Source organism: Battus philenor, unplaced genomic scaffold, assembly GCF_028537555.1.
Source record: "Battus philenor isolate CCGP_79_NKW_IND1 unplaced genomic scaffold, ilBatPhil1.0.hap1 SCAF_10, whole genome shotgun sequence".
NCBI classification, from domain to species: domain Eukaryota; kingdom Metazoa; phylum Arthropoda; class Insecta; order Lepidoptera; family Papilionidae; genus Battus; species Battus philenor.
In genome coordinates, this window is record NW_027181662.1 from 4,438,570 (window position 1) to 4,466,457 (window position 27,888).

The 27,888-nt window shown below is 32.1% G+C and overlaps 1 protein-coding gene across 1 annotated transcript; it reads left to right on the forward strand.

Annotated features, from left to right (window-relative positions):
* Positions 1-5,242: 5,242 nt before the first annotated feature.
* On the forward strand, positions 5,243-27,370 carry LOC137924545 (trypsin beta-like). The gene is made up of 6 exons (XM_068767938.1): positions 5,243-5,303; positions 11,289-11,448; positions 22,413-22,603; positions 25,263-25,360; positions 25,883-26,045; positions 26,735-27,370. Exons 1-6 carry the CDS (start codon positions 5,243-5,245, stop codon positions 26,866-26,868), a joined length of 807 nt encoding a protein of 268 aa, XP_068624039.1. The 3' UTR covers positions 26,869-27,370.
* The last annotated feature ends 518 nt before the right edge of the window (positions 27,371-27,888 follow it).

Below are 27,888 nucleotides of genomic sequence, written 5' to 3' on the forward strand. Positions count from 1 at the left end.
TTAAGATAATAGAAAAAAAGCATTTTAATATTATACGAATAATAAATTTTATAATTTTTTAATACTCGTACTAGCAACAGTCAGTTTATATTCGCTTTTAATATTAATGTTACTACATCTTGAGGTCATATATTTCGATCTATAAATACCACAAATTCAAAGACACGAGTTTTATAAAATTAAAATGTTTTACCCTTGTATGCAATGTTGAAAAAAATAACCTTTTCGCTAATTACGGAATCTTTTTAAAACTAAAACATAACGTTTGCATCAAAAACGTTACCGCTATTTTAACTATAGCATTTATAAAACATTTTATCTGTTTTAGTAGTGTGAAAACACATGAATATAAGAGTATTAACTAAATAAATCTTTACCTTCGCAATGACGATCATTGTCTGCATTTAAATAAAATATTCGCATAACCTTTATTAAGTATAAAAACATACATGCTCAAAAAGCCGGGCGAAATTTATGTATTATCGATAAAAACTAAAATATTTGCGCACAAATACGATAATTCTTTTATCTTATTTATATCCGGGCATGAGTCTTTCCTTTTATTTATTTTTTACTTTATTTAACGCGTCACCACCATTATCATATCAGGCAATAGACATCCACTGCAAAGCTAGACCTATTGCTAAGATCGCCACGATGACCGGCTTGATAGAATTTAATATAAAGCGCACTCGTAAGGAATTAGATTATGGTGTTTTTTCCATAGAATTTTTTCACAGTTAAGTTAGATGACTTGTTCACTCACACGGGAAAATTTTAGTCCTGCTTATTTATTAATTAGGTAAGTCATTTTGAAACGACTGGGATTCAGTTTTCGTTGTTGTCCTATTCGAAAACAAAGAATTATTTCTTTTAAATGTCGTAAATTCTTTTGACTCTACAGGCAGGTATTACTATAGTAAAACAATGTTTGATTTTGATGAATTTATTTCAAATGATTACAACGCTGAATCATGATAAATCATCAGCAAGATTTATAAAAAAATTGATATAAATTTATATTACAATGCTGTATTCGATTATCAATCACTCTGTCATTAATTAGTGTAATTAAGCTAAGCATGCGTTTACATGGGGAAAAATACAAACGTATAAAATCCAGCATTAAAGTAAATGAGACGTATTTTTCGATTTTCGAAGATGTTTTGATAAAACCAATTTATTTGGATTAGGCTAGCCATTGATTTTGCACAATTTTTAATAAAATAGCTGCATGTAAACTCATTTTTAATTTATTTTACAATATTGACGTCTGCTAATCTGATCTGTCCTCTCCATTACTATCAAATTATTGCAAGAAATGTAAAGTTGCAAAGATAAATTTTTGTAAGGAATCCAACAAAATTAACTTTGATTTTATATATTCGTTCGACTTGTGTGTTCATGAGTAATACCTTATTTAGAGAAGGCTGCACGTCGTAATCAACATACGGGCGTACCGTCGCCTTGGCATAGTTCCTCCGATCTTCGACTGAATCATTGTTGCGTCCTGGCTCTTTCCACCGAACACACCCACAAAGGAGCCAAGGTTATTTTACCCATAGATGTAGAATTTATTCTTATGATACACTTTAACCTTGTAATTAATAAAATATTATTGAGGGTAAATGAACATGAGAAGTTATTTGTTGATGGAGATACATAAATAACGACGCATTGAAGTCACAATAGAGACTTGTTCTTTGACTGGAGTGTTTGAATCTTTCAAGACGTTGTTACTCTGTTGGTCAAACATAAGAAAATTTACGAAACTTTCAAACTTCAATTACCTATTTCTTCAACATGTATTGAAACATGGATTAGGCTTAAAAGGAGCTACTGTTGAGTGTGTGGCCAACTCTTCTACACAGATGAGCATTCCGATTTAGTGGTAGCTCACGACATGTAATGATAAAATAATTGACATTTCAAAATGTCTACTTGGATAAAGATATTTTGAATTTGTATTGTTTGAAATGAGTTGTGGCAGATCCATGACAAGAGGTGTATTTAAGAACATTAAAATGTTCCTGATTAAGTTTTGAGTTTCAGTGGCTAACAGAAAAGCGATAGCCTGTATGAATGCGATAATGAAATGTTAATGAATAAACTCGTAAACATTTATCATAATGATATACACAAACAAGATATGAAAAAGGCGCCAAACGTTCACCGCTACGCACATCTGTCCGAATCGTAGAAATATATTTTTTAATTTACCAAATTTAACGACCGGCAAATCATGAGAACTTTCGGGTGTTAAGTGGAAATAAAAACTTTGTTTTTATCATTTTTTAATTGTTATAATTTACGACTTTTATATTTCCTCTCAGCTAATTGCTCCATGCGTGTTCTCGTCTTTTATTAGTTCAATTGTATATCAAATTAATACAAACCGGTTTCATAACGGTATAATCTTGTTTAATGCACACGAATATTCTTCTATGGAAATAAAAATCCTTTATTTAATTTTTTAAACAAATTTTCAATATATTCAGACTCTTCTAGTTTTTCTTTAAAGTGATCATCACAAGAACCCACTGAGTGTGTAGTGGGCCCCTTTTAGATGAGAGCGCATTTTTAGTTTCCGTAGCCATCTATTTGAAATCAATTTGAATATGATTTTTAATAATTTCGCTCTTTTAGCATTATTCTTATGATGCACATTTTTCGCCACTATAAAGTGGATGATATTTTGAATAAATGAATATAGAATAAAATATTAAAATATAATAAGAGATAAAATACTAACGCTAATCCTCGCGAAACATTTAAATTCATTAATGTAAAGATGCAGTCTTATATTTTAAACCTTCATCATTAGCCTAGTTTGTTTAATAAACCAGGTAACACAATTTAATATCCATATCAATTACTATAATACATATTTTGTTACCATATAAACGCATCCCCGCCTCGATATTGCTAATTTTTTTTATTTGATAAATAAAACAAATATGTTATATATTTGTTTTATTTATCTGGTTTGAACTCTGTCCGGCGAATTTAGTACAATTATGATAAAAAAAACTTCGGACATCCTGTCTACTGCGCTATCAGTGCTCAACGCGAGTGAGAGTTTTCGTCTGTTTTTTTCCGTGATGGCGTGATAAACGTTTTATGGTAGGTCAGTACAACTGCGCACAATTCGATATCGAAACATGTGAAATTGCAAAATTTCGAATGCATCGCAATGGTCCTGAAATTATGTAAGGCATTGGGCAAGATTGTCCAAATATAAGAGAAATAAAACGTACCGCGCCGTCCATCCGGCAGTAGGTGAAACTGCGTATGTATTACGTAACTAAGCCCGATTATCTGCAACTTATGCGTTTACTGATACAATGGTGACATTTTCAATTCACGAATCATAAATTTTGAACTAATTTGATAACCACAGTTTCAAAAGGCCTTGTTTAAAGAAAGCTCTCAATAAGTTCGAAATAACAAAGTAAATACTATATTTACCATCATTAAATTACCATTGCTATGTGGTATTAAAAAAGAGAATAACTTATGAAAAGGCATACCGTCTTTATCTAACGGAGTAACTGAACATCATTATCTATTCATAAGAGTAAATAGCTCGAGGCTTCGAAGATCCTTGAAAAGTAAATTGTTTCGTTTACACTATTTCATAAAGTTATTTTTCCGTCTTAACGTGCGACGTGGTAAAATTAAAATAAAGTTTTTTTTTCGTATTTTTTTGTGTTAATATTTACTAAAATACTTAAACGTTAAACACAATAATAAAATAAGAAACTTATTTGTCATCGTCGTCGCCCTGTGCAAGAGATAAGTCTCTCTCAAAGGTTTCCATGGGTTTGGCGACCACATTGGCACAGACACATCGCAAGTTCAGTACTCACCGCTGGACTATCACTGCCTCAAGGAAGTTATTACCAAATTATTTACATGGTTTTGTTCTCAAACTCAGAAATTTTTGAGATAAAAAATAGATAAGAAACTTGTCGATCCTGTTATTACGTATGTAAATACACGTGTACGTGTTTAATAAAAAAAAAACTTATCACACATACTTTTTTTTAAAATTAATGTATCAATGTAAGCCCGATTATATTTTACTGACATCAGCCCTGATAAGGAAGAAGACAGGTAAACAAGTCGCACAAAATTCTTTATGAAAGGATAATTTTAAAAAAAAACTTTATGTAAACATCTTAAATTCTAGATAAACACTTAATATATTATATATATCTTGTATACATTAATTACTATATAAATATTAATAATCATTGCAAATCCGGTATGTCTACTCGTCTAAATCTAGGAGTGAAAGCAGTTTTGATATGAATTATGAAATCGAGAAACTATTTACATTACATAAAAATGCTATTTAGAACAAAAATAACAGTATTTTTATAACGTTTATCGGAATTGTCTAGAAAGCTGAATCTTTTTGAGATCATAACGCGAAACTGGGTCACTGACGACTTGCATTCGCCAAAATAAATTGACGTAACCAAACACTTTAGCATTAAAAGATTTTAGTAAACATTTTAGTTAGATTTCCATTCATTTTAAGCAAACGTATAACGCGTTTGTAACTCTTAATGATATAGCCTCACGATAAATTTATGGAATTACTTAATGAATGCATGCTTTTATCGTGAAATTGGTGATACATGAATAATTTTCTTTGCCCAAATTCCGAAAAAGGTCATGTGGCTTAATTGTGCCGAAAAGAGCACACCACGGGGAACCAGGCGAAACTTGTCGCGAAGTATCACGATTCCGTTACTTTAGCGTCCAGTACGAGGCGATCATGAATGGCCGTTTTTTTTTGTGTTAATTTTTATACCATGTTCGACCCCTGCGGACGGTGTGATATGGTAGTGAACTTCCTTAAAAAGTAAAACAGTTTACAGCAAAAATGTTTAACACACTTTTTAAAATATAATTGAATCGTTATCTTTGAATTTGGAACGTTTATGCTAGATAGTCATCACATGATTGTGATCTAAATGAGTCATTATATGATGAGTAGGTTTCAAGGTCACTATCTAATCCTTCGATCCTACCACATATCCCAAGCGCTGGCAGTGGGGTGACGCGTCGACGCTCCTACCCATCGTCACTCGCTCAGTCGCCGCGTATCCGTGAACTTGGCCTGATACGGTCACCCTGGCCCCGAGGCCTTATCAGAGGCGCCGCCCGCGGCCTATAATAGGTGGGCCGGCGTCTCCCGCTGCCTCCAGAGTGGACTGTGACTTCGGCAGACATGTTACGCACCTTGTGCCTTCTAGCCGTGCTCGCGGCAGCACGCGCCTGCAAACCCTGCAGTGAGTGTACAGTCCCTTTAACACCAATAACATATAGCCTACATTTATTATATTTGTGTTTTGTGATGTGTCAAAAAAGCGCGGGAAATATTGTGCCGATGTATGTCTGTGTCTAAATGTATGTAAGGTTACATGTATGTGATTTATATTTACCTTTTTTATTTATGAATATATATATTATTTTAGGTAAGTATTTGCGGTTCAATAATTTTTAAATATATTTTTTTTTAATTTTAATAAACAACATTGAAAAAATTACACTCTTTCCTTTTTAGTAACAATAATTTATTAAAAATTATTATTTAAAATATTACTTGTAAATATTATTAAAGCACATATTCCACCGATTAATACTCAATAATTAATTAATTTAATAAAGCGATCGATTCAAGAGATTGTCAACAACAGTTCCTCGTGTTATGTCATAAAGCATGTGTTAAACGAATTTGAAATGTTTTAGAGTCTACGCACTTACAGTATTGCAGAATAGCAACACAGTTTAAATGAGGACATACGTCTAGTGCGCAGTATTTTTGCTCAAAGAGAAAAAGTATAGGCAACTAAATTAAATATATCACGTTAATTAATAAGTGCACATTTATGATATATAAATATTTTACATTTTTATAGCAAATCACAAACTTCACATTTCAAAGTACATATGATTTGTATAAAAGAAATACGTTAGAATAAATATTTCCTTAAATCTTGATTATGTATTTGGTGGTTTATTTAATATCTAGGTTCACGTTCAATTTATAATACTAAACCATAGCGATATCTAGCGTTGAAATAATGAGATAACTACAAATTTTATTTATCATTTCTTGATGCACCCTCGTGTAATACACCCTTTGTAATATTTTAATATTTTTAAATAATTTTCCTAATCAGACAATAGAGTCACGTTTCGTTCAACATATCCGTATTTATAGAAGAATAAAATTATATCTTTATATAATTATTCCTAAGTATCCGCTACTTGAATGCAAGTCACAAAATTGACAAAAAAATTGGTGTGAAAAGGATCAACGGGAAATTAAGTGACAATGCTTCGTTACTATGGAATTTACCTAAAATAAATTAAAAATAATATACAAGGTAAATTTTTAACATTAAAATGTTATTGTATGACTAGTCTACAATATTGATATATGAAAGACAGTTGTGATGGATAGCTTTACGTCCTCAAAAAAGTGAAAGGTTACACTAATGTCTAACATGTCGTTTTAATTTATTAACATTGAACTTTACAGTTCGTTACTTAAAAATAAATTCCCGCCAAAATTCATCGCGCGTCAAATAAGAAAAACATCTTTTTTTAACCGGAAATGCCATGCAATTTAACCTAAGAAGCCTGAATAATTATCGATACTTTATGTACAGGCATTTGACCATATCAAAGTTATATGTCATCCGACTTTAACCAGGTTCAAGAATTAAAAAAAAAAACTTTCTACTTGCGCAATTATTTATTATAAGTATTTTTTATTTTTTTGTACAGAGAACATAGGCATACACATACATATACATACTCTCGCATTCCAATAGAAAACATTTATTAATAATACATATTTCAGAGTGATTTTCTTTGCAATGGCGAAGTGAATATAGATACATATTTACTGACATTTAGGGAAGATATAAAATTTTTTAATCCTTTTCCCATTCCAATATAAAAATATATTAATGTAACATATTTCAGAGTGATTTTCTTTGTAACGTCAAAATGTACATCGATACATATTTATTGATATTTAGAGATTTAGAATACATTTTAATAGCTCATAAATAATTCTGTTAACAAATAATTCAATTTTTTTTATATTGATTGTGAAAGTTGATTTTTTTATTGTTGAGATAATTCACTTCGAAATGCATGACGAACGGTTTAAATTTTGGGTTATACATTCTGCCACAGATCAATAATAACGGATGCATGATTTCGTTAACAGATTATGACAATAAATTTTATAATGTCTGTAAATTTTATAATTTCGGTCGAAAGTAACGGCACTTTGTTTCATACAGACTTGTCATTTTAAGGGCTGGCATATATTTGTGTATTCGCGTTGCAAATTTTCTTAGTAGGCCCATAAAACGACGCAACTCAAACTGCGAAAACCTTCTTCTTATGTATTAAATTAGCGGCCCATTTCTTACTCTCTCGATCTATGTCTTATATAGTGTGATATTAATATAAATAATTCACATATCTATCTATACATACATTTTTACCTAACCCGGCCCGAGCCGAAACTCCCCAGGGTGGCCACGAGCTTCGCCACCTTAAAAGAGATTTCCTGATTATTATTATTAGAAGTAGTTTAATGTCGATTATGCAGCAGTTCAACGCAAGTAAAAAAATTATATCTTTGAAACCATAAGGCATTTACATAAATTCACAAGGCGAAATTATGCAGCTAGAAAAAAATCTGTCTAGATTTTATTCCACGTCAAGAGAGCGGAGGACACCTAGCATTATAGATTTTGTAATGTTTCAGAAATGAAATATGTAAATAAAATGGATAAATTGACATAGTGAAAGATTCCATCAAAATTATGTAGAATGTTTAATATTTAACAAAAAACAATACAAAATACATTTTTCTATAAAGTTTTTTACTGTCATGTACATATATATAATTTTATTTACAAACATAGATTTTGTTACTTTTTAACACGAAACTTATTTGGAAATATTCAAATAATCGATTTCTCTCGTGTATGAGTTTTATTGAAAGATAATTTATAAAAAGATTAGGTTATAAATATTTTAGTGGCATAAATATGTCTTCGTCAAGTGTGTATATTAAAAAGATATTTATCATCCGCCTCCACCCACACCACGGAATTTCAAGGGATAACTGTATGTCCCAAATTCTGCGACATTAAAATATGACGCAGTATTTGCTCTCTATAACATCGTTTGCCTTTGTGTTCGAGAAGATTTAAATGTTCGATAACATCAATAAACATTTTGTCCAATGCCGTGGTTAAGGGCTACCAAAGGAACTTAATAACAAAAAAATAAAAACTTTTTACGTGAGCAACAAGATCAAGTAAAACGTGTACCTATAAATATATTTATTTACTGATTCGACTGTATAATGTCAATAATATAATATATTAGAGTATATACATTACCGGTTGTAAATTATGTATCTACCGTTTTTTTTAATTAAAACAAAATTAATATTTAATACACATATTTTACCGATCATAGTATCTCATACATTTCAATTCAAATAATACGGACACTAAGTTGACTGCTGATGGTTATCATACAAATAGGAAACGGAAGCAAGTCACTTTTGGTGCACTTTTAGCATAGCAGAGCGTATCGTGAAGGGCGGAATTTTCTTCAAGACGGGGCTGTAGATATTTGAAAACATTTCCGGATTCCCGTCATATAGCGATGATCGAGGAATATCTTGGGGATTTTGAACTATGCGAGTACAATATAATCTATCATTGCCCCCCGATTTGTTAGACGATGGCGTTTAGTACGTGTAAAATTAAAAAAGAGGTTTTCGTACTTGTTTACGTATCTGATACATTTCTATTACAATGATGACCAGCCTCTAGTTATTTATTATTTTACCATTTATTAACCAATTAGTAACGGTTTTACATTTAATACTAAGACTCAACTAATCTAAGGATATAAAAGTAACAGTTACAAATTAGATTTCATTCAAGTCCATTGCTTCCCACAGAAGTAGCAATGTTAACTGTGGAAACACTCCTCATAATACAATATTAGCAACCGATGGTGCCGTCATTCGGTCCTCAAAGCACTCTCGTACAGAATGGAATATTAAAGTTGCTTGGTGCCCACCCCCTACGCGGTGTTAAGCGTTTCTTTCTTGACACATTTCCTTAGTCTGTCCTATTCTAGATGGACTGGGGATGGACTCTCATATTATGCGTAATTCGCATTACTTCTAAAACTTTTGCACTATTGCAATGGTTTAAGACAACGTCGATCTGTCGTCCGCCTCTAAATCGTAGAAGCTAGAGAGAGTTAGGACCCCTATCTTAAACATACTAGACCAGATGGACACGGATTGTAACTAATCCACTTCAGAGTTCGGTAATCACAAACCTGTATGTATTTTAAACCGCTTTTTAAGAAAATAATAACAGTATTGGTTCCTTTGCTATTAGTACTTTAATTAATTAATTTATGTGTTTTATACACTTAAAAATTCTTACAACTTTCTTCAATATTAATATTAAGGTAAATCTCTTTAGTTACTTTCTCTTGTTTTTTCTATTGATAGAGACATGAAATTGGTGAACAGTTAGTAATAAACCAATTTTATCTTTACCTTTTTTCACTGTATATTTCTAAGGAATAAATAAATTAGGTTGTAAAGTTCTAAAAGTTTATGGAAAAGGACGGCTAATTTTTTATCATTTTAAAACGTTTTTCTTTACCAATTTATGTAACGACATAGAAATAAGCGTTACACAATAATATCTTATAAAACGTCCTAAGCAATTTTAAACGGCAAGCACTGCTAATGTCTGGATTAAATCATTTTAGAAGTAATTGGACCCTTTAGATTTTACAGCTATTTCGACAGACTTTGTAGAGCTAAAAATTTAGAGCTTGTCACACACATTCCTATAGATAATAATAATTAATGTAATATATTTCAGAGTCATCACTGTATTTATTAATTAAATGTAAAATTAATAAATAAATTTTGTGATCTATGAATGCTGACTGACGGATACAGCTGTTAAACGATGAATAAAAAAAATAGCAGCGCGTCAACTGTCAAACGTGCGAAGTTCAAAGCGAACTGTCAAGTGAACAAAGTTGCAATAGTCAATTTATTTTATGATTTACTATTAAATCTAACTTTTATTTTGCAATTTTATAACTTCTTTTTTCTATAAGAACCTTTTTTAAAGAATTAGGAAAGTTACGAAGAAAAGATGAATGAAATTGCTAAAAATATTTTCGAATTGGAAATAGCATGAGCAAGGGAAATAGGTGTCCATTTTTATATTGTTCACTTAGACAATTTTGTCACGTGTATATTGTTCTATTAAAATAAACAAATCTATAGTTTTGCTTAGGTATTATATATAATATCATACAAAAACGTTACTGTCAACGAAGTTTTGTTATAAAGAGACAGCACTTGCGTAAAGCATTCTGAACATTTTTCACTATTAAGATAAACTGAAACAGTTTCCGGTGAGTCAGAGCATTATCAACCAATCACAACTTGACCTAGTTCGTTTGAAATAAATGTTGCAAGTTAAAATACTGAAAACATTTTTAAAAGCAATTGTTTTATTTTTTGAAGCATTGCTTAGAATACAATTCTGTAAACAATAAACTAAATTATTACATCTAAATCTATTGGCGATAGTTCTAACAATTCTTATAGCTAAGTCACCATTTATAATCTGTAAAAATATGTAAACGAAATGGCGGTAAAATGTGCTCTAGTGACATTGTTGTATTAAAGTTGTTTCATTGTTTGTTTTGCTATTTGCCAGTTGGCATTTACAGCTTTAACTGATTTGAAGCGGGAGATCCATAAAGGCATTTTATCATCATGTCAGCCGCAGGATGTCCAATCCTGAACATAGGCCTCCCCCATTAATTTCCATTTGGGGTCGAAGCGGCATACATCTTGCGTCTTCTGACGACTTTAATTAGGTTGTCTATACATCATGTGGGTGTACGTTCCACGCTTCGCTTGCCGATCGAAGGTTTCCCCTTCAGAACCACCATCACAGCGGCCATCATAAATGCTTAGTTTTTTTTTGATAATAGCTAACATAAAGGAATTTCAGGTGAGCTCTGGGAGAGATGTGTATGTCACTTGTGATGAATTTCCTTAAGCCGTTAGCTTCCACATTTGACACATTTAGAAGTTAAGAATAATTGTAAAAGACTCATTTGTAATAATTCGACTAAAGTTGTTCAAAAAAAACTTAATATCTGCTATATTTCAGCGTGTGGAGTGGCGCGCGGTGCGAGGGTGGTAGGAGGACGTGCAGTATCTCCTGGAGAGCTGCCTTGGTTGGCGGCACTGAAGAGGGACGGGAAGGTGATCTGCGGAGCTACGGTTGTCGCTCGGGACCATCTAATCACAGCCACGCATTGTATTTTCGAGTGAGTTTATTATATATGTATACGAAATGTGCATAGATATAGAGTGCACATATAGTACTACTACTAGTACTACCTTTGAAAAAGAGTCACGATATCCATTAGTGTGGGGTAAGTCAGTCGAAGGAGTAGGATATAAAGCTCATACATGCAATTGTTTATGCAGAAAATGATAACTACAGGTTGTTCGGTGGAAAAATTCATCATACCACTTAAATATGAAGATACTAAGTTTATGTACTGTCCATCATGCAGAGCATTAAGATATATATCAGTTATTAACAAATAATGATCTATATAATTTCTTAACAGAAAACACGGTTCCTGCTCCTAGTTAAAAAAATATATCCACCATGTTTTATTAATTTTAACGATCTATAATATATATTTTTTAATTCGTTCTTAAGAGACAAAAAAATCTTCGTCAAAACGTACATCCTTTCGTCTATTTAATATGCTGATCTGTAGAACATATGATCTATGCTCTTACTCGACACCGGCACAACAATGGGTGGAAGTGATGCTATGTTCACTTCAGATAAAAAATCTCGTTATTTCCTCTTACTTTTCCTCTAACAAAATTTTAAATTACTTCCGTCTTTGAACAATGTTGGTTTCACATCAAAATCTGTGTCGGACTGAGACTTCAATTTACACAAATGACTATTTATAATTTATAATTCCTAGAAAATAAATTAATGGTTAATGTTAACTTTTACTGCATTTTAATATCTAAATTGGAAATCGTCTGATTGTTAGTGATCAAGAAATTTATTGGCAGTTCACGTATTTTTTTTTCCAATTTATATATAAACTGATACAAACGAGAATATTGAAAATATTTAAAGATTTTCACCAACTTTCTCATATTGAATTTCTAATGTATCTTTACATTTTAAGCATTTTAAAGCATTTTATTCGATTTTTAATGGAAAATAACTAACTATTAAACTAACAATAAATAACGTCCTGTATTTTTAAAAAATCGTGAGACACTCTCGTGCTAATGGTATATTTTACCGTGAGAAATAAGTAAATAAATTTTTGAATATAGTCGTCGTTTCGGGAAGGCATAAGCCTTCCCTAGAATCTATAAGAGGATATACCATAATCGTCAAGCTAGCAGGCGGATTCGCGATCGCATGGTTTTGTTATGGTATGCAGAAGACGCTGCTGCCTATCCTCTGGAAACTTGTTTGAGAACAATAGCGATCATATAATTCACAAAGTGTGAATTATTTGACATTGTATCTCCGAAATTGAACCCGCGACTTTCGATTGCAAGTCTCACACCTTTTCCGCTAGGCTACCATCCAGTTTGGTTTAGTATGAACTATAGTTTATGAATATAAGGGTTTACAGCTGCCAATGAGCGTTTTGTGACAAAATGTTATTTACACAAGTACAACACTAGAAATAGAAAAAGGGTTGTTATATATTCTTCCTATTGGCTTTTATTAACTCCTTTTACACAAATGCGTATGGTATTACAATACATTACCTTGTAATGTCTCCAAATTTCAGTGAAGTGACTTAAATAAACATGTTAAAATCCTATTACAGTGCGAAAGATTTATAGGATAAGTGATAATAAAGCTTAAAAATTTCTTCTTCACTACTGTATCATGAATTATAAAAGTGACAGTAAATATGACATAAAAATGACAGTGAATGACATATAAAAAATATTAAAAATATGAATCTATTGTGGTAACATGATAGAAAATTCATGTCAGGCCCCGTATTCTTTATTCTAAATATCAAACGCCATGACCTACAATGAGAAATTCGAAAGTGAACAATTATTGACAGACAACCAGAGACAACACAATCGACTTTATGTCAACACATGTAAATGAATACCGCGCGCCCGTTATTAAATTTCACTTGTTTTCGCTTACAAGAGCTATAAAGGTTAATTAGTTCGTAAGAGACGAATTGTTCATTATAATATTGAACATGATTATAACTGTAATTAAAAAATTAATAATTAAATCAGATACCATAAATAAAAAAATCATTAATTGATCGAAAGCTGTGATTTAACACGGCAGTCTTAAAATAAATAGTTTTTGACAATGAAATCCACAAGATATGTGCATAAGATTCTTTATAAGCAATAAATTTTAATGCGCAATTTATTATACATTGATACAGTTATTGTTTTACTAAATAAAAATAAGGCGTAATCATATATTTTTTAATTTATAGGGAATGTGTAAATATAATAATTATTTTTTTCTAGGAATTTTATTGTGTTCCGACATATAATTAAAATTTTAATTTATCTATGGTTTCTATTTAATATTTTGTCTAAGGAAATTTAATTCTACATAAGAAATGATATGAGTCACGAAAAAAAATTTGAGTCATAAAATTTTCTAACAATGACTTGGCAAGTCGACCTTTTTTATCGAGAAAGAATACAGACTCGCAAAGATGTTCTGTTGAAATATAATCTCATGCAGTTTTGCATCGATATCTCCACTGACCCAATAATCCTTTCGAAAAAGAAAATAAGAAAGAGTTGTTTTAAAATTTCCATTCAAGTTGGCAATTTAAATTTCTGTCTTTATTTTGCCATATCGATCCAAATCCTCCGTTCGTTTTATCGAAACTGTACCAGCGTATCTTTACAACCTTTACTTAAGTATGTAGGTATAGTGTCGCTCCACTTATCAACTTGCCCGACAAATTTGGCTGTGCGGCATTTTTGCGCTACATCCGATCTCGCTGATAAAAAAGTTAAAAATCGATATCGATTTAGTGTACTTCTTTACGGTGAACCTTTAACCCACATACACGGTGTAATGGAACAAATTACACAACACCGCAAAAGCACCAAATTAAAGTTACAGTTATATATTCGGGTTATAAATTATTTAATCTGCTTAAACTTTGGGGGCAGTTTGAAACAACTTTAATTGATTTGCTTTAAAACAATTTTTAATAAAATAATATACTTTGAACAAACTACTGCCATAGGCGATATTAAAATTCACCCTATTAATTTTAACTTATCTACTGAAGTTCCTTTATTCGTATGACTAAAAACATTTATTAATTATTCTTAATGTTTTTAATATTCCAAATTTTGGTATACAGGCGTCCGAGAGAAAGTTCATACCTTTATGCCTGTATTTATTTTTACCAATTAGTTGATATTGACTTATGGCTATTGGTGTTAGGAAAATATTTATGTAGATTTTCCTCTATCGTTTTTTTAAGTACTTCTGATGTTTTTGGTTCTTTCAAAACGAGCTCTTCACAGCGTTGCGCCAGCAACCTTTATTTGTAAAGGACAGCAAACATTACATTTTTTTAGGAAGTACTCGTATAGATGTTTATTTTACAAATAAACAAAAATTCTTATAATGCAAATTAATATTTATCTAGTTAATATAAATTTTCATTTAATATTTTTTTTACCTTTTGGAACTTTCACTACTGCCATTGCAGTCGTTTCAAATAAACAGTTTCGATGATTGCACCACATATTAGTCATAATCATTTATTAACAGTAAACTGGCGAATATATGTTTACTTAAAATTTCGGGGTTATTCCAAATATCAAAGACGCTTTGTCTTAACCAGTTATAGTGAAACAAAAATATTGCGTTTAATTAATAAACAGACTCGTTAATTATAAAAAGACTGTTGATTCAATCTGTAGCTTTGTGGAATGTTGTAAACAGTTATATTTATATATAAAACACATTAAGTATTATCAACATGGTAATCGATTCCAAAAAATAAATCATTTTCCCGTGATTAGTTACTGTACTCAATCCTGATGAAGCTGTAATTGCATATAGGCAAACAATGAGTACACGTTCCAAAAAAAATAGGTTGTATGTTGTACAGCATAAAGTCTACGACCAATGTGTGAGGGGACGCCAGCCTCCGATCGTCTAGTAATATGGTCTTACCATTGCACTACATTACTTCCGCCAGTTATTCCCCCAGCACTAACGCCTTTCGAAGCCGTAGTAGTATTATTAACCAGTCAATAGCAGCCGATCAAAGGTTTGGACCTCCCGTTCGCACTTATGTCGGAATGATAAACGGATATTATCAGTAAGTGACATTCGAAGCCAAGATCCCATGGTGAGGACCTTGTGCATAGTCACCTGTGTCTATGTGACACGAAGTATCAGCGGTCAGGTCATATAGTGTGCAGAACAGATTGCCGCTAGGTCCTGTACGTTCTAGAGTGAAAGCCACGGACGGAAGCAAAACATAGGACGTGAATAGACGACCTTGCTAAGGTCGTCGGAAGACGCTGGCTGGACGGCTTCCAAGCGATTCTATTGGAAATCCGCGACAGAACCAAGGCAAGAAATGATGATGATGACAGCTTATATATACACGGTTTTTTAAAACAATACCGCACTATACTTACGAGTAAACGTTGACAACATAAATTAACTGACTAATGAAAATTATACATTATCGAATTAGACATACATTGACTTTCGCGATCATAATTGCTTTTAAAGTAATGTAAACCACAACGAAATAATTTCCACTAAGTAGAGTTATGAAAACAGTGCAGGACATTGATACGCCATAATTAGCGTGTAAGGCATTAACAAAAAAAAATTAAAGAATATGTTTATGAGGCAAACGCAATAACTGGCGTAAAGATATCTAGGTCGCCTTTCAATTAGCGAGCGGCTGCATCGAGTAAAGGTATAAAAACTTAATTTGCCAATTAACTAAATTGAAATTGTATTCTGACTGTGCGCGAGTGATTTTTTTTCTTTAATAACCGTTTAAAAATCGATATGTTCTTATCGAATGTTACATAAAAATCGGCACTGTGGCAAAGCTGACTTTTAAATAGAAACTTATTAAGTTGTGACTTTTAAAGCTACTCCCTTTAGTAATTGACTTTCTGCCACGGATGTGTTAAAATCTTTACTTACTATAGTAGCTTTTTAATCTGTATTTTATTTTAACCCGTTCTTAGGGTGTTATAAATTTACTGTGTGTAGGTATGTTTACGGGTTTTATTAGATATAGGCTTAACAAAAATACTCGTTGAATTGATTAAATTTTGCGGTGATTTTACTAAAAAAATAAAGTTAAATATTTTTTTTATACTTAAAAATTAAACAAAAAAAATAAATAAATTTAAAAAATATCCTTCAGTAACATGAATGATTACCATTAAACAAACATAATAAAAGAACCTCGACTGTTGGTTACTGTCTTCTTATTATATTCTGAAGTTCTCGTGTATGTATTTCCTTTTCAATTAATTTGCCTCCATAACACAGATTATAAATAGTTTTGGACAGTGTTAACTTTCTTTTGCCGTAATATAATTAATTTTTATGTTCCACTACTGAAAACGTAGTTTTTTTAAAAAAAAAATATGGAATTGTATTCTGAAACGCACCCTAGAAAAGTTTCCTTGTTAAACATTAAAATCAATACCGAAATCTTCATCTTTTATTTATATTCAAAATACAAAGACATTGCAAGTATGGAATCCTTAAATATGAATAACGCAACGGTGTCAAACGAAAATAAAATCCCTTTTTAGACCATTTTTTGTCTACACATAATGAAAAGTTAAAACATATTTTATGTAACGTGTATTTTTGATACAAAATCTAGTTTATGAAATGAATTACTAAAAGGAAATGTCAAAAAAATTTCGAACAACCGTTATTGATTTCTAACCACTCATTAAGCGTTCATAAACATAATGTCGTAAATATTCGTCTGAGTCAGCGGACGGAGGGCACGGGGCCACGTCGATTTGCTGATTTTTTTTTATTGCCCATCCGATAAAAAGTAACACGCAATCTCAGTAATAACGGCTCACATTATTTTGATTATGGCAACTCTCACATTTATGTTACAACCCTCTTCCTACTGGCCGCGTCATACGTAAGGTGAAGAGGATTTCTTTGTAGGTAATTTAAATTTTATCTTGGACTATATTTTTTTAATCCCAAAGTGACAATACAAGTACATCATTTATGCACGGGCTCAAAACACCATTAAAGTAAGTAAATTTTTATTTTTAAATGGGACAAGATAAACCAAAAATTCACTCGATGATATAGGCCATGTTTATTACAATATCCATATATTAAATTATTTATATTATCACCCGCTATATCACTTATATTTATCACGGGTATACGTGTGATAGAAACGTTAGAAGTGTCCAATTTTATAGAAATTAGAATCATATTAAACAATCTTGTAATGGAATCCTTTAATATCAAATCCTGGCTACAAGTGTCCCAAACACACCCTGATCTGAGAATAACTTATAATAAAATCAGTCGGATGTTTTTTATGATAACTTTTACAATAACTTTTATAATAAATATCTCCTTAATTAAATATAGGAAATCATTCAACCATGCTTTGTTTTCGCTTAGTTATTTAATTATTACTAGTAATTTTAACAATAATTATTATATTATAATAATAGGATTTTTACAAGTTTTTGTATAAACTTCTTCAATTAATAATTCGTTATATGAAAGTTCAAAAACAACTTATGGAGGTGTATTGTAATTTGGTATAAGGTATCCAATAAAAAGGTTTAAAATTTTATGAAGTCTAGACAAAGGTATACCAAGCTTATCTTTATTTCTAGGAATAACGTTATGAACAACGCATTTTTTATTAATATTCTCACGCATATAGCTCAAGTTGTCATACAGTCTTGGTCAAAAGTATTAGGCAACCTACAATTTAACTACTTTAACTGTTCGGGTTAAGAAATAAAACCGATATTGCTCTCAACAATCTTATATTTAATTAAAAAGAAAATTTAATCAACATTTAGTAGCTCTTATGATAGTGTTTCGTAGGGGCAATCTTTACTAAAGCTTTTCGCACTCATCCGCAGTTATAGCACTCTATTTATCCAGTACAGCAGTTTTTAAAATGTTTTTCGATGCTGTTTTGGAAGCTGTGCTTCCGAATCATACGCTTCTGTATCTTCCAAAGATCTTCGATTGGGTTCAGGTCTGGTGACAGTGCTGGCTGGCACCGTCAAATATTTAAAAATCAATAAGGACGCAACCGAACAAAACTTTCGCGGTAGCTTTCGACTAAGTATACGGAAACTTTTTGCACAATCAATGATAATTATTTACCACTTTGTTTCACAACGAAATGGAGTGCCGGTTTATGCAACTTGTGATACACAAGCTCTGTGAGTCGGTGACACAATTTGCATGTCCGAACTCCGAAGGGCTTCAGCTTTCAAGTTACGCAAAACACCCTGTACATAATCTTTGCGGTAAGTAATGTAAACATTGAAATCATCGGAAAAATACTAAGTAATTGTAATTACTTTTTTCATGTGTTCACTGCAATTCAAATGAAATATTTATAAAATTTTCCAACAATTTTTCCGTCATTTTTTATCGGTATGTTTACACGTGTTCCTGATTTTAAAGGAAAATTTTTTATGCAGCTTATAGAAACAGCTCGTAAATAATAGACAACGCGGGTATAATCTAGTTATGACATAAACGAGGAAAATCCGCAAGTGCAACAATTCGGGCTATGCGTGAAAACGCATACAAAGATTATACATGGTTAGATATGTGCATAATTAACAAGATCATTAATCTACTAATGATATGATTTATTTGTAATAATTATAAAAAGTAAATACACAAAGAATTCTTCAAATAAATACATGCGAGTCGTGATAGGCCGCAATTGAATACGCATTTTAAATATGAAAAGAATGTTTTTTTTTTACAAAAACATATTTATTGAAATTATTTAAACAAAAGTACAGAATATGTGTACTGAAGTTAGGTATAATGTCACACGTATATGACAGCATTCCTAATAATACTTATGATGCCGGTTAGTTAATTATGATCAGTGTTGGGATTTCGCTAACTTTATGGTGGAATACTAAAAATAATTATTCACACCAGTAATTTGATTCAATTTCCCAGGATCTGACATAGGTTATATAAATTTAAATATTGAGATAATTCGAAAATCAATTAAAGCCAAAAATAATCGTTCAAAGCGCCGCGTGTGGCTTGCAATCCGCAATTGACTCACCTCTGTTATAGATATTAATTTGCGAAGATGCAAGTCGTTTCCAACCTTAATTAGAAATGGGATGGGGGAGGCCTATGTCTAGCAGAGGACTTCCTATGATGGAAATGATAATGATGACACATAACAAAGTCTATAAAATTCCTTTCAAGAGGATAGTCATAATTTTCATTTATTTAATTTATTCATTTATATTTTTATCCTCGTGCGATCCTTCACAGTGACCACTAATGTACCTTATGAGAAGAATGCCGGAAGCGTGCGATTTGATAGGAACTAAAATCAGTTTGAACTCCCATATATTAGCATCCTTCACATGTAAGTTCACGCGCCCTGGTCTGAGAAGAACCCATAACAAATTCAGACGGATTTTTGAAGTGACTTACAATATCCTTAATACAATAGCGGAATAATTAATTTTTAGAGAAGTAGGCCTTAAAATAAATGAGCAAGATGAAGTTATTATATATAGGTTCTCGAGGGGCGAAGATAAGCTGGTAGACGTAGAGTGGGCAGGCCCGCAAATATGTGGACCGATGACATAGTTAAGATTGCGAAAAGTCGCTGGATACGGAAAATGCAAGACTTGTAGTCGTGGAAATTTTGGGGGAGGCCAATGACATGTAGTTGGCGTCTATTGGCTGAAAATAATAATAAGAAGAGCTATTTATTTTCAAACTTTATTCACTAAAAAAATCCTTTACACTAAATACATCACCTATAATACAATTTTATTAAAAGTTTTGCTGTTATGAACTTATAAAATTTATTATGTGATATTTTAAACACATGTGTTTTGTATTGTATCATATTATTATAATTGATATGACATGAAAGACGCTTATCTTAGTAATATATTTATACTTATTAAATAACAGGTAGTGCAAAAGTAATTGAATGTTAAAAATGTTATAAATTAAAAAAGCTCTGTTGTTTTTTTTATAAAAAGAAAGTATATTTGAAAGTGAGAGATCGATGACATTAATTGTAAGTCGCTTGTTGACATCTAACATCAAACACTTATAGTACTTTACATTGTAAATGTCAAAGAACAATGACATTTGGCGCCATTTGTAAAAATTAAGTCACGTTCACATTATGACATTACTTTTACCCCACCAGTAATAAAATAATATTTATGTAACATTAAATGGATTTTTACCTTTTACTCCCAGCCTTCAATTTTGCCGTTCCCTGCGTGTGCGCACTAAATTCATTGAATGATCAATATCGTTTTGCGCACACAGGTGTAATTGTAAAAAAATAAAATAAATATACAGTAACAAATTGATAGTCTGTATATACAGTGTTATGGTTGTAATAGATTTAAAGGTGAATTTCACACCTACTTTCAATCACCCTGTTTATAGCGATCTGTCATTAATTTATTTTTTATTATCGAAATGCGAGAGGCCAATAACTTCTGTCAGTACAAAGTGTGCAGGGACAGATAGTAAACAATAATTAAGTTTAATATTTCGTAAGTACTCTTTTTTTTCTGTATTCATTTATTACGTTATTCAGAAACCATTGATTTTCGAATAGGTTGTACCATACAGCATATGAGCTATACATTCGCCTATTTAAAGCGTTTGCACCTATAAGAAATCATCCAGTAAACCAAGTAGACAACAATATTTATCTATGAATAACGGTCACATCGTCGGGTCTGTTATTACTATCGCATGTAGGCTTAGACGAAAGTTTATTAGAAATTGGTTGTGTTTAAAAAGGTATACATAAAATTTGAAAACAAAATGTTATTCCATATAAATGTAATCACTGACCTTTACCTGAACATTCGCGCACGCACTGCCACTTGACGTGTATTACATGACCAACTCGACTCGAGTGCATGTTAATGATGTTACACGTATAATTTCATAACACTCTGTATTGATTACAAAATGATTTTTGTCTTCTTTGTTATGTTATGTATTATTTTTTGTCATCCTGAAGTGTATTAGCGTTAATGTTACCAAACCGGAAGCAATAGCCGTCATTTTTGTCGTCGTCGTTTCAGTCAATAACGCCCACTGCAATACATTGGCCTCTCCCAAAGATATTTTGAATGACTTAAGTGCTGTTAGTCTAGAGGCTCTTTAGTTTCATCGACACTGAGTTCGCGGATCAGAATGGTTCGCGAATCTATCCAAAAAATTTACCACCATATTGCATACCAGTAACAGAAGAGATTTACACGTACAAAGAACTAAACACATATTTATTTTTAATTTTCAAATTCATATTTTAACTTTTCACATTCTGATTGTTGTTGACAATACCTTTTATACGTTTGAACCTGTAGACTTTATAATTTAGAACAATAGACGAAATTCTTGTAATCACAGAACTCATGAAACGTATTTTAAATTCGTGTAAGACATGATATATTATCGATCTCGGACAAGCGTGAAGATTGATTGCAACAGTGCGTCAATTGTTTGTTCTAAATTCAAATTAGAGGAAAGAGGTCAAGATCATACGTTAGATGCGCCAACGTTTTCCTTTCTTTGCATAGTTACGCAGTAGTCTACAGTTTTCTTTTGTAAGACTTCGTGCCGCGCATTTTAATGAATTATTCTTAGCTAGCGTGAATAGGATTGTGCCAAGGATGTCTTGATTAAAATAAATAACCAAACATCTTTCGAAGGGATAACCCTACTTAGTACATTTTTTATGGTTAATAACGTTTTAACGGTCTTTGAAGTCTATGTCCAGTTACTGAAAGTACTTAGAAGTAACAAATCTCTTTTAATTTCCTTTTTAATTACCTTACACTAACCAACGATTCAGTTTTCGTTGGTAAAATGCACTATTTTCTTCTTCGTTCGTTCTCCACCTTATAGATGGACGTCCTGCGCTTTGTATATAAAATAATTTAACCAAACATTACTTCTTCTCAGAGTGGAAGCATCCCGTCTCACTGTGCTAGTGGGAGAGTACGACGTGAACAGCTCGAACCAGGAGGGTATTCAAGTATCGCACGTCACACAGCATCCCGACTTCAACCGGTTTACCTACGACAACGATATCGCCGTGCTGCGCCTCGTTGAGCCTATCCCCGACAATCTATATAGACCTGCCTGTCTTCCTGGTAAGGATCATATATGCCTTTTTATCAGCATTATATTAGCAACATTCATCCCCGGCAAAGTGCTTATCAAATAAAAAATTCGATTCGTGATCTTTCTTTCAACGTGCAAACTATTTGATGTGAATTTAAAACTATTAAGCCTAAGAATTCGGGGTAATGTATAGGTTTCTACAGTCAATTATCGTATGGATAATAACGCAATGATAATATTGTAAGTAAGAGCGCTTTCAAAATTCGGATTACTACATATTAAAATTATTTATTGCTAACTATCTAATTCTGTACACTTTGTACTGCCTGAAGTTTTTGGCCTGTCGTATTCCAATTGAAATAGTACATTAATGTAACTGTATTAAAGGGACCGGAAAGTAATGTAGTTTCTGTTGACATATTTTACAGAAAATAAGAATGATTTTTACCGCTGCTGCATTAAAAATTTGTATATTAGATGGCGAAAGGTTGTTGATAACAAAGGTGAATATATTGTTGATTAGAAATAAACACTGTTAAAAATGTAATCGCTTGAATTTAACTTAAATATACGTCATTACTTTCCGGTTTCATTAATATTTGAGAATGAGCACTTAATTCAGGGTGATCTGAAATAGGTGTAACCAATCAACGTATATTCGCATCACATTACGCAATATTTTCCATCTACGTTCATGAGGGACCAGGATGTTTTTTCAAATAGAGTCTATCGAAAATCCAATTGGCATCGAGTGCGAGAGTAACGCTCCTCTCACCTCCAATTAATATAGGTTTTTAAATGCTGTAATACTAAATATACCCATACTTAGCACTTAATTATGCAGATAATGTCTCGTTTCATTAAATAATGTAATACTACTAAAATAATACTACTTCCAAACATCCAAAGCGTCGTTGTCCTCATTGAATAACCTCCTGGATACGTAGTAAAACTTTAAGCCCATATAGTGAGCGCCCACTTCTTTCCGTGGCCAAATTTTTGATAAGGATTTACACCCTTATGGCTTTGAGGAGTCCAATAAGCCTCCGCTATCTGAATATGTCGCCTACAAGTCGTCATGTATAAGTTAGAATGAAATGGAATATATAAAACGTAAATAGCCGCTCCACGCAATGTGCTATGAAGTGTAGAAATTGTTAAGAGTCGTTCAAAGTTGTAGAACATTATTAAATTACAATTGAAAGTTTTTTTTCATGTTTTACAGTAAATAATAGTTATAACTTTTGTGTCTTTTTTACTCTTGTAAAACCATTCCCTTTCATTAAAAAAAAAACATTATAACACATGTATTCCATTAGAAGTTTTTTTAAATATTGTAAATCTGTATCTCTCATAACTTTATTTGACTTATCCACTCATAAAATTCGTAACTAATTGAAAAAAGGCCACTGATAACGTGTAAATCAATACTTCTAACGGAATATTGAAGCAAGATAATTAAAATAAAATGAGGTTCAATAATTAATTAAAACACAAATTTTCGTAAACTCATTTCAGTTATATTATTGAGTTTATAACATGTTTATGTGGTTTCTTTTGATACTGTGATACAGTTTATTCCTTAATTGATCACAAATGACGTTTATTATCCGCTATCTTTGATTATATTCACCTACTTCTGTCACATAAAGTGAGTTAAGTTATGAAATTAATACACATTCACGAATCGAGACCAAAATCCTAAACCACACACCATTGATCTTTACCGCTAATTCCAATTTTAAATTGTCGCTAATAAATTATCACAGATATCTACAGATATAATAATAACTGTCTAAGCTTTAGTATTTCGAAGATATTTTAAAAAAAATAAGCAATGTATCATGTCACATATAATGTTGACAATTTGAGAGAATACAACACATATAAACGTGTTATATTATGTTTACATTATATATACAGGATGATTGATAATAGGAGTACAAGCTTTGAAAAGGTAAATGCATGCCTCATTTATCAATAAAAAGCTATAAAGTTTTTTACACCTGTTTCCAGTCGCCCTTTATAAAGTGATCATTATGATATATGTTACATTAATATATGTTGCGACTGGCTAATAAATTCTGGAATAACATCTGCAGGTATAGATAATAAAGAATATTAAATTTGAATTTGTAGATATCCGAATTTTGAAAACGCTTTTTCTTATTTATCACCTTTTTAAATATCTATAACCAATCTCCTTTTATAGTTCGCTTTCAAATTACATAAGATTCAACTTTTATCTAATAATTAAATATTAATTACTTTTTAATAATATTCAAGTAATGTTTTTGTAAAGAAAAAAAAAATATTTTTTTTTAATGGAATCAGGCGTTATTTTGCGGAAGTCCATCCTAAGTAAGAAAAAGACCAATATTTAGCCACTTCCGCTCACTCTGTGTTTGGCACTAATCGGTGTAACGTAACTCCTGAAGATGCCCCGTGGAGGTGTGAAACACGTGTTGAGTGATTTAACGGTGGTAGTTGTGTAATTCGCATTGTTTGCCGCATGCGCATTTATCAGCGGGCTGGCGGGCGGTGCACTTTGTTGCACGACTACCACTGCATGTGCGGAAGTGACTAAATATTGGTCCTTTTCTTTCTTAAATAAATTATTTACCTGTCTTGGAATTTCCCTCGATTTTTAAATTTCTTATTAACGTAATTACATAAAACAACTTTTAGATTTGGACGATGATAACAGACTGGAAGGCGTCGAAGCCATTGTATCAGGATGGGGGAGCACTATTGAAAAGGGTCCACCGTCTAGTATACCTATGAAGGTGAGTATTGTACCACAATAAACTTACATAAGTTGCTAAGCGTCTCTTTTTTGGAAGTAGCGTGGCTTCAGTTGGCGAGGACAATAATTATTCACCTGATCTTAATAAGAATGCCAGGAGGACCCAATTTCATAGAAGCTATTTTCTTTTTTTTTTCGTTTATAGGCGAAGCATTTAATCTCTCTCTTTTACGTGATGTAAGGCGATGACGAGATTTACGATGGTATATGCTTGCATAGAATAAACCTATTCATTCTCGTCTTGAAGACTGTGTTGTATATTACACAGAGGCTATTTACAATCGTGACTTTAACACAAACATATGTTTGTGTTAAAGTCCCTTATATAAGGGAATACGAGTATCTCACTGCTAGCGTCCGAATTGAAATCGGCGTTCGAATTGAAATTAGAACGCGGAATAATTAAATAACTTTAATTTCAAAAGTTATTGTGGCCGTTGTGGCCAGTTATAGAGAGCATTCTCTCGTAAACGCTAGTATAAATATAAACGTTAATGCATAGGCGGAGGTGAACATTTGGGCGCAAGAGGAATGTTCCGGCGCCGGGTACGGCCGTCGTAAAGTAACGCCGAGGATGCTGTGCGCCAACGCTCCCGAGAGGGACTCCTGCACCGGTGACTCGGGCGGACCGCTGCTACTGCCACGCCCACATTACACTATCGTCGGTGAGTACCAGAACTAAAAATTTAAGGTGAACGCTAGGTTCTGGAGTCTGTCACACAAAGTATAAAGATGTAAATTATTCTGATTCTTATGTTACATACCTCTCGCCTGATTCGCGTGACCTTTGCACTACATTTAAGGGTGCAAAATACTAAAATCATGCCAAAAAATATTCTGACGAAGTTTTATAGCTATAAAAGCTCTTTTTAATGAACGTAACCATCTCCGGTTAAAATTTGATAAAATCCGTTCATAACGCCACGACGCGCTTCTCAAAGGCGCTGACGGAGTTTATATAGTACTAAACACTCCATCATTATTATCATCGATAAGTGAGCAATACAATTAGAGCTGAAGGGCGTCCATTGCTGAACATACCTCTCACCCATAGATTTCCAATGCGACCGGTTCGAAACGGCTTAGCAAGGTCATCTATTCAAGTTGTGAGCGGAAGAGCTACTTTACGCTTGGCAACCGGTGGTTTACTCCAGAACTTTAAAGCTCGAGCGTCTATCTATCCCGCGCGTCAGGTTGCCTGCCGACAGCCACTTCAAGTCACTAATTCGCTCAGAGATGTTGGTTACTTTCGTTCGTCAGCGCCTCTCGAACCTCGTAGAGAAATCCCGAGCATATCTCTATAGTTAATAACTGAATAATAATAACGATTACATTAAACTTATGTCGTTTACAGGAATCGTGTCATGGGGACGTGGGTGTGCGAGGCAGGGCTATCCGGGGGTATACGCAAGAGTAGCAAAGTTCTTGCCGTGGCTCAAAGTGGCTCTACGCCACGCCTGTACATGCTTGCCGCCAAATTACGCCTAAAATCTCCAATGAGGCTACACAGTTACTGTCATTATTTATTCAAATTAAAACAATTTTTTATACTGAGGGAAGACGCTATTCACATTATCAGATGGTATCAGACAACAGTAAACATTTGTTAGTATATAACTATGTAAATGTTCATTACTATTTATCGCTAAAATTCTATACATTCTTCTAACTAAACCAATAAGTACATTGAACCAGCTGTCAAAAATATACAGCCATTACGCGAGTCGCCAATATTATGCTATTTAAATTTTAAACATTCTTATACTCAAAGTATTTTAATAGCTTAATCTATTTTATTATTAATACAAAGAAAAAAGGTTTTACTTTTTTTAGGGAATCAAATAATTTTATATTTTTATTTTATTTTGGACGGCGTTTAATATATATTATCTTTTTACACCGTAAAAGTTACCACTACAATTTTAACCTGTTGTAAGTGAAGCCATGGGCTTTCAGAAAACATAAAAAGCATTCAAATCTGAAGAATGCATCTTATATGCATATAGGATTAGTCATAATTTTTTATCATATGAAAAAAAATAATATTGCAAAATTTAATATTTCATTTATTATATTTTGAAAAGTTTTTATCACAAATATTTTGGAGGCTAATTATGTTTTAACATTTTTATTGTTTATGAATATGTGTACCGTAAAACGTTGAATTATATTAGAACAATAAACTCATGAATAAAGTAAAAATTGTTAAGACCGCTACAAATCTGTTTATGTCACTCGGTTACAGTCTTATGTCAGATCAAGATAAATGAGTATAAATAAATTGCGCTTTTATTGAAGTTTTGGTAATATTTTAACAATACGCTTAAATTTACATATTTCGTCACCTTAAATTACCAATTGTATAATTTTAAAAAACGTAGTGGCACGTATCTTTTAAATTTAAAAAAAGGAAAACACAGACGAAAACCGCATACAGATTAGAAAAGTACAGGACATTCATTCACTTTACTTATCAGTATTAACTAATTATATTTATTATGTAAGAAT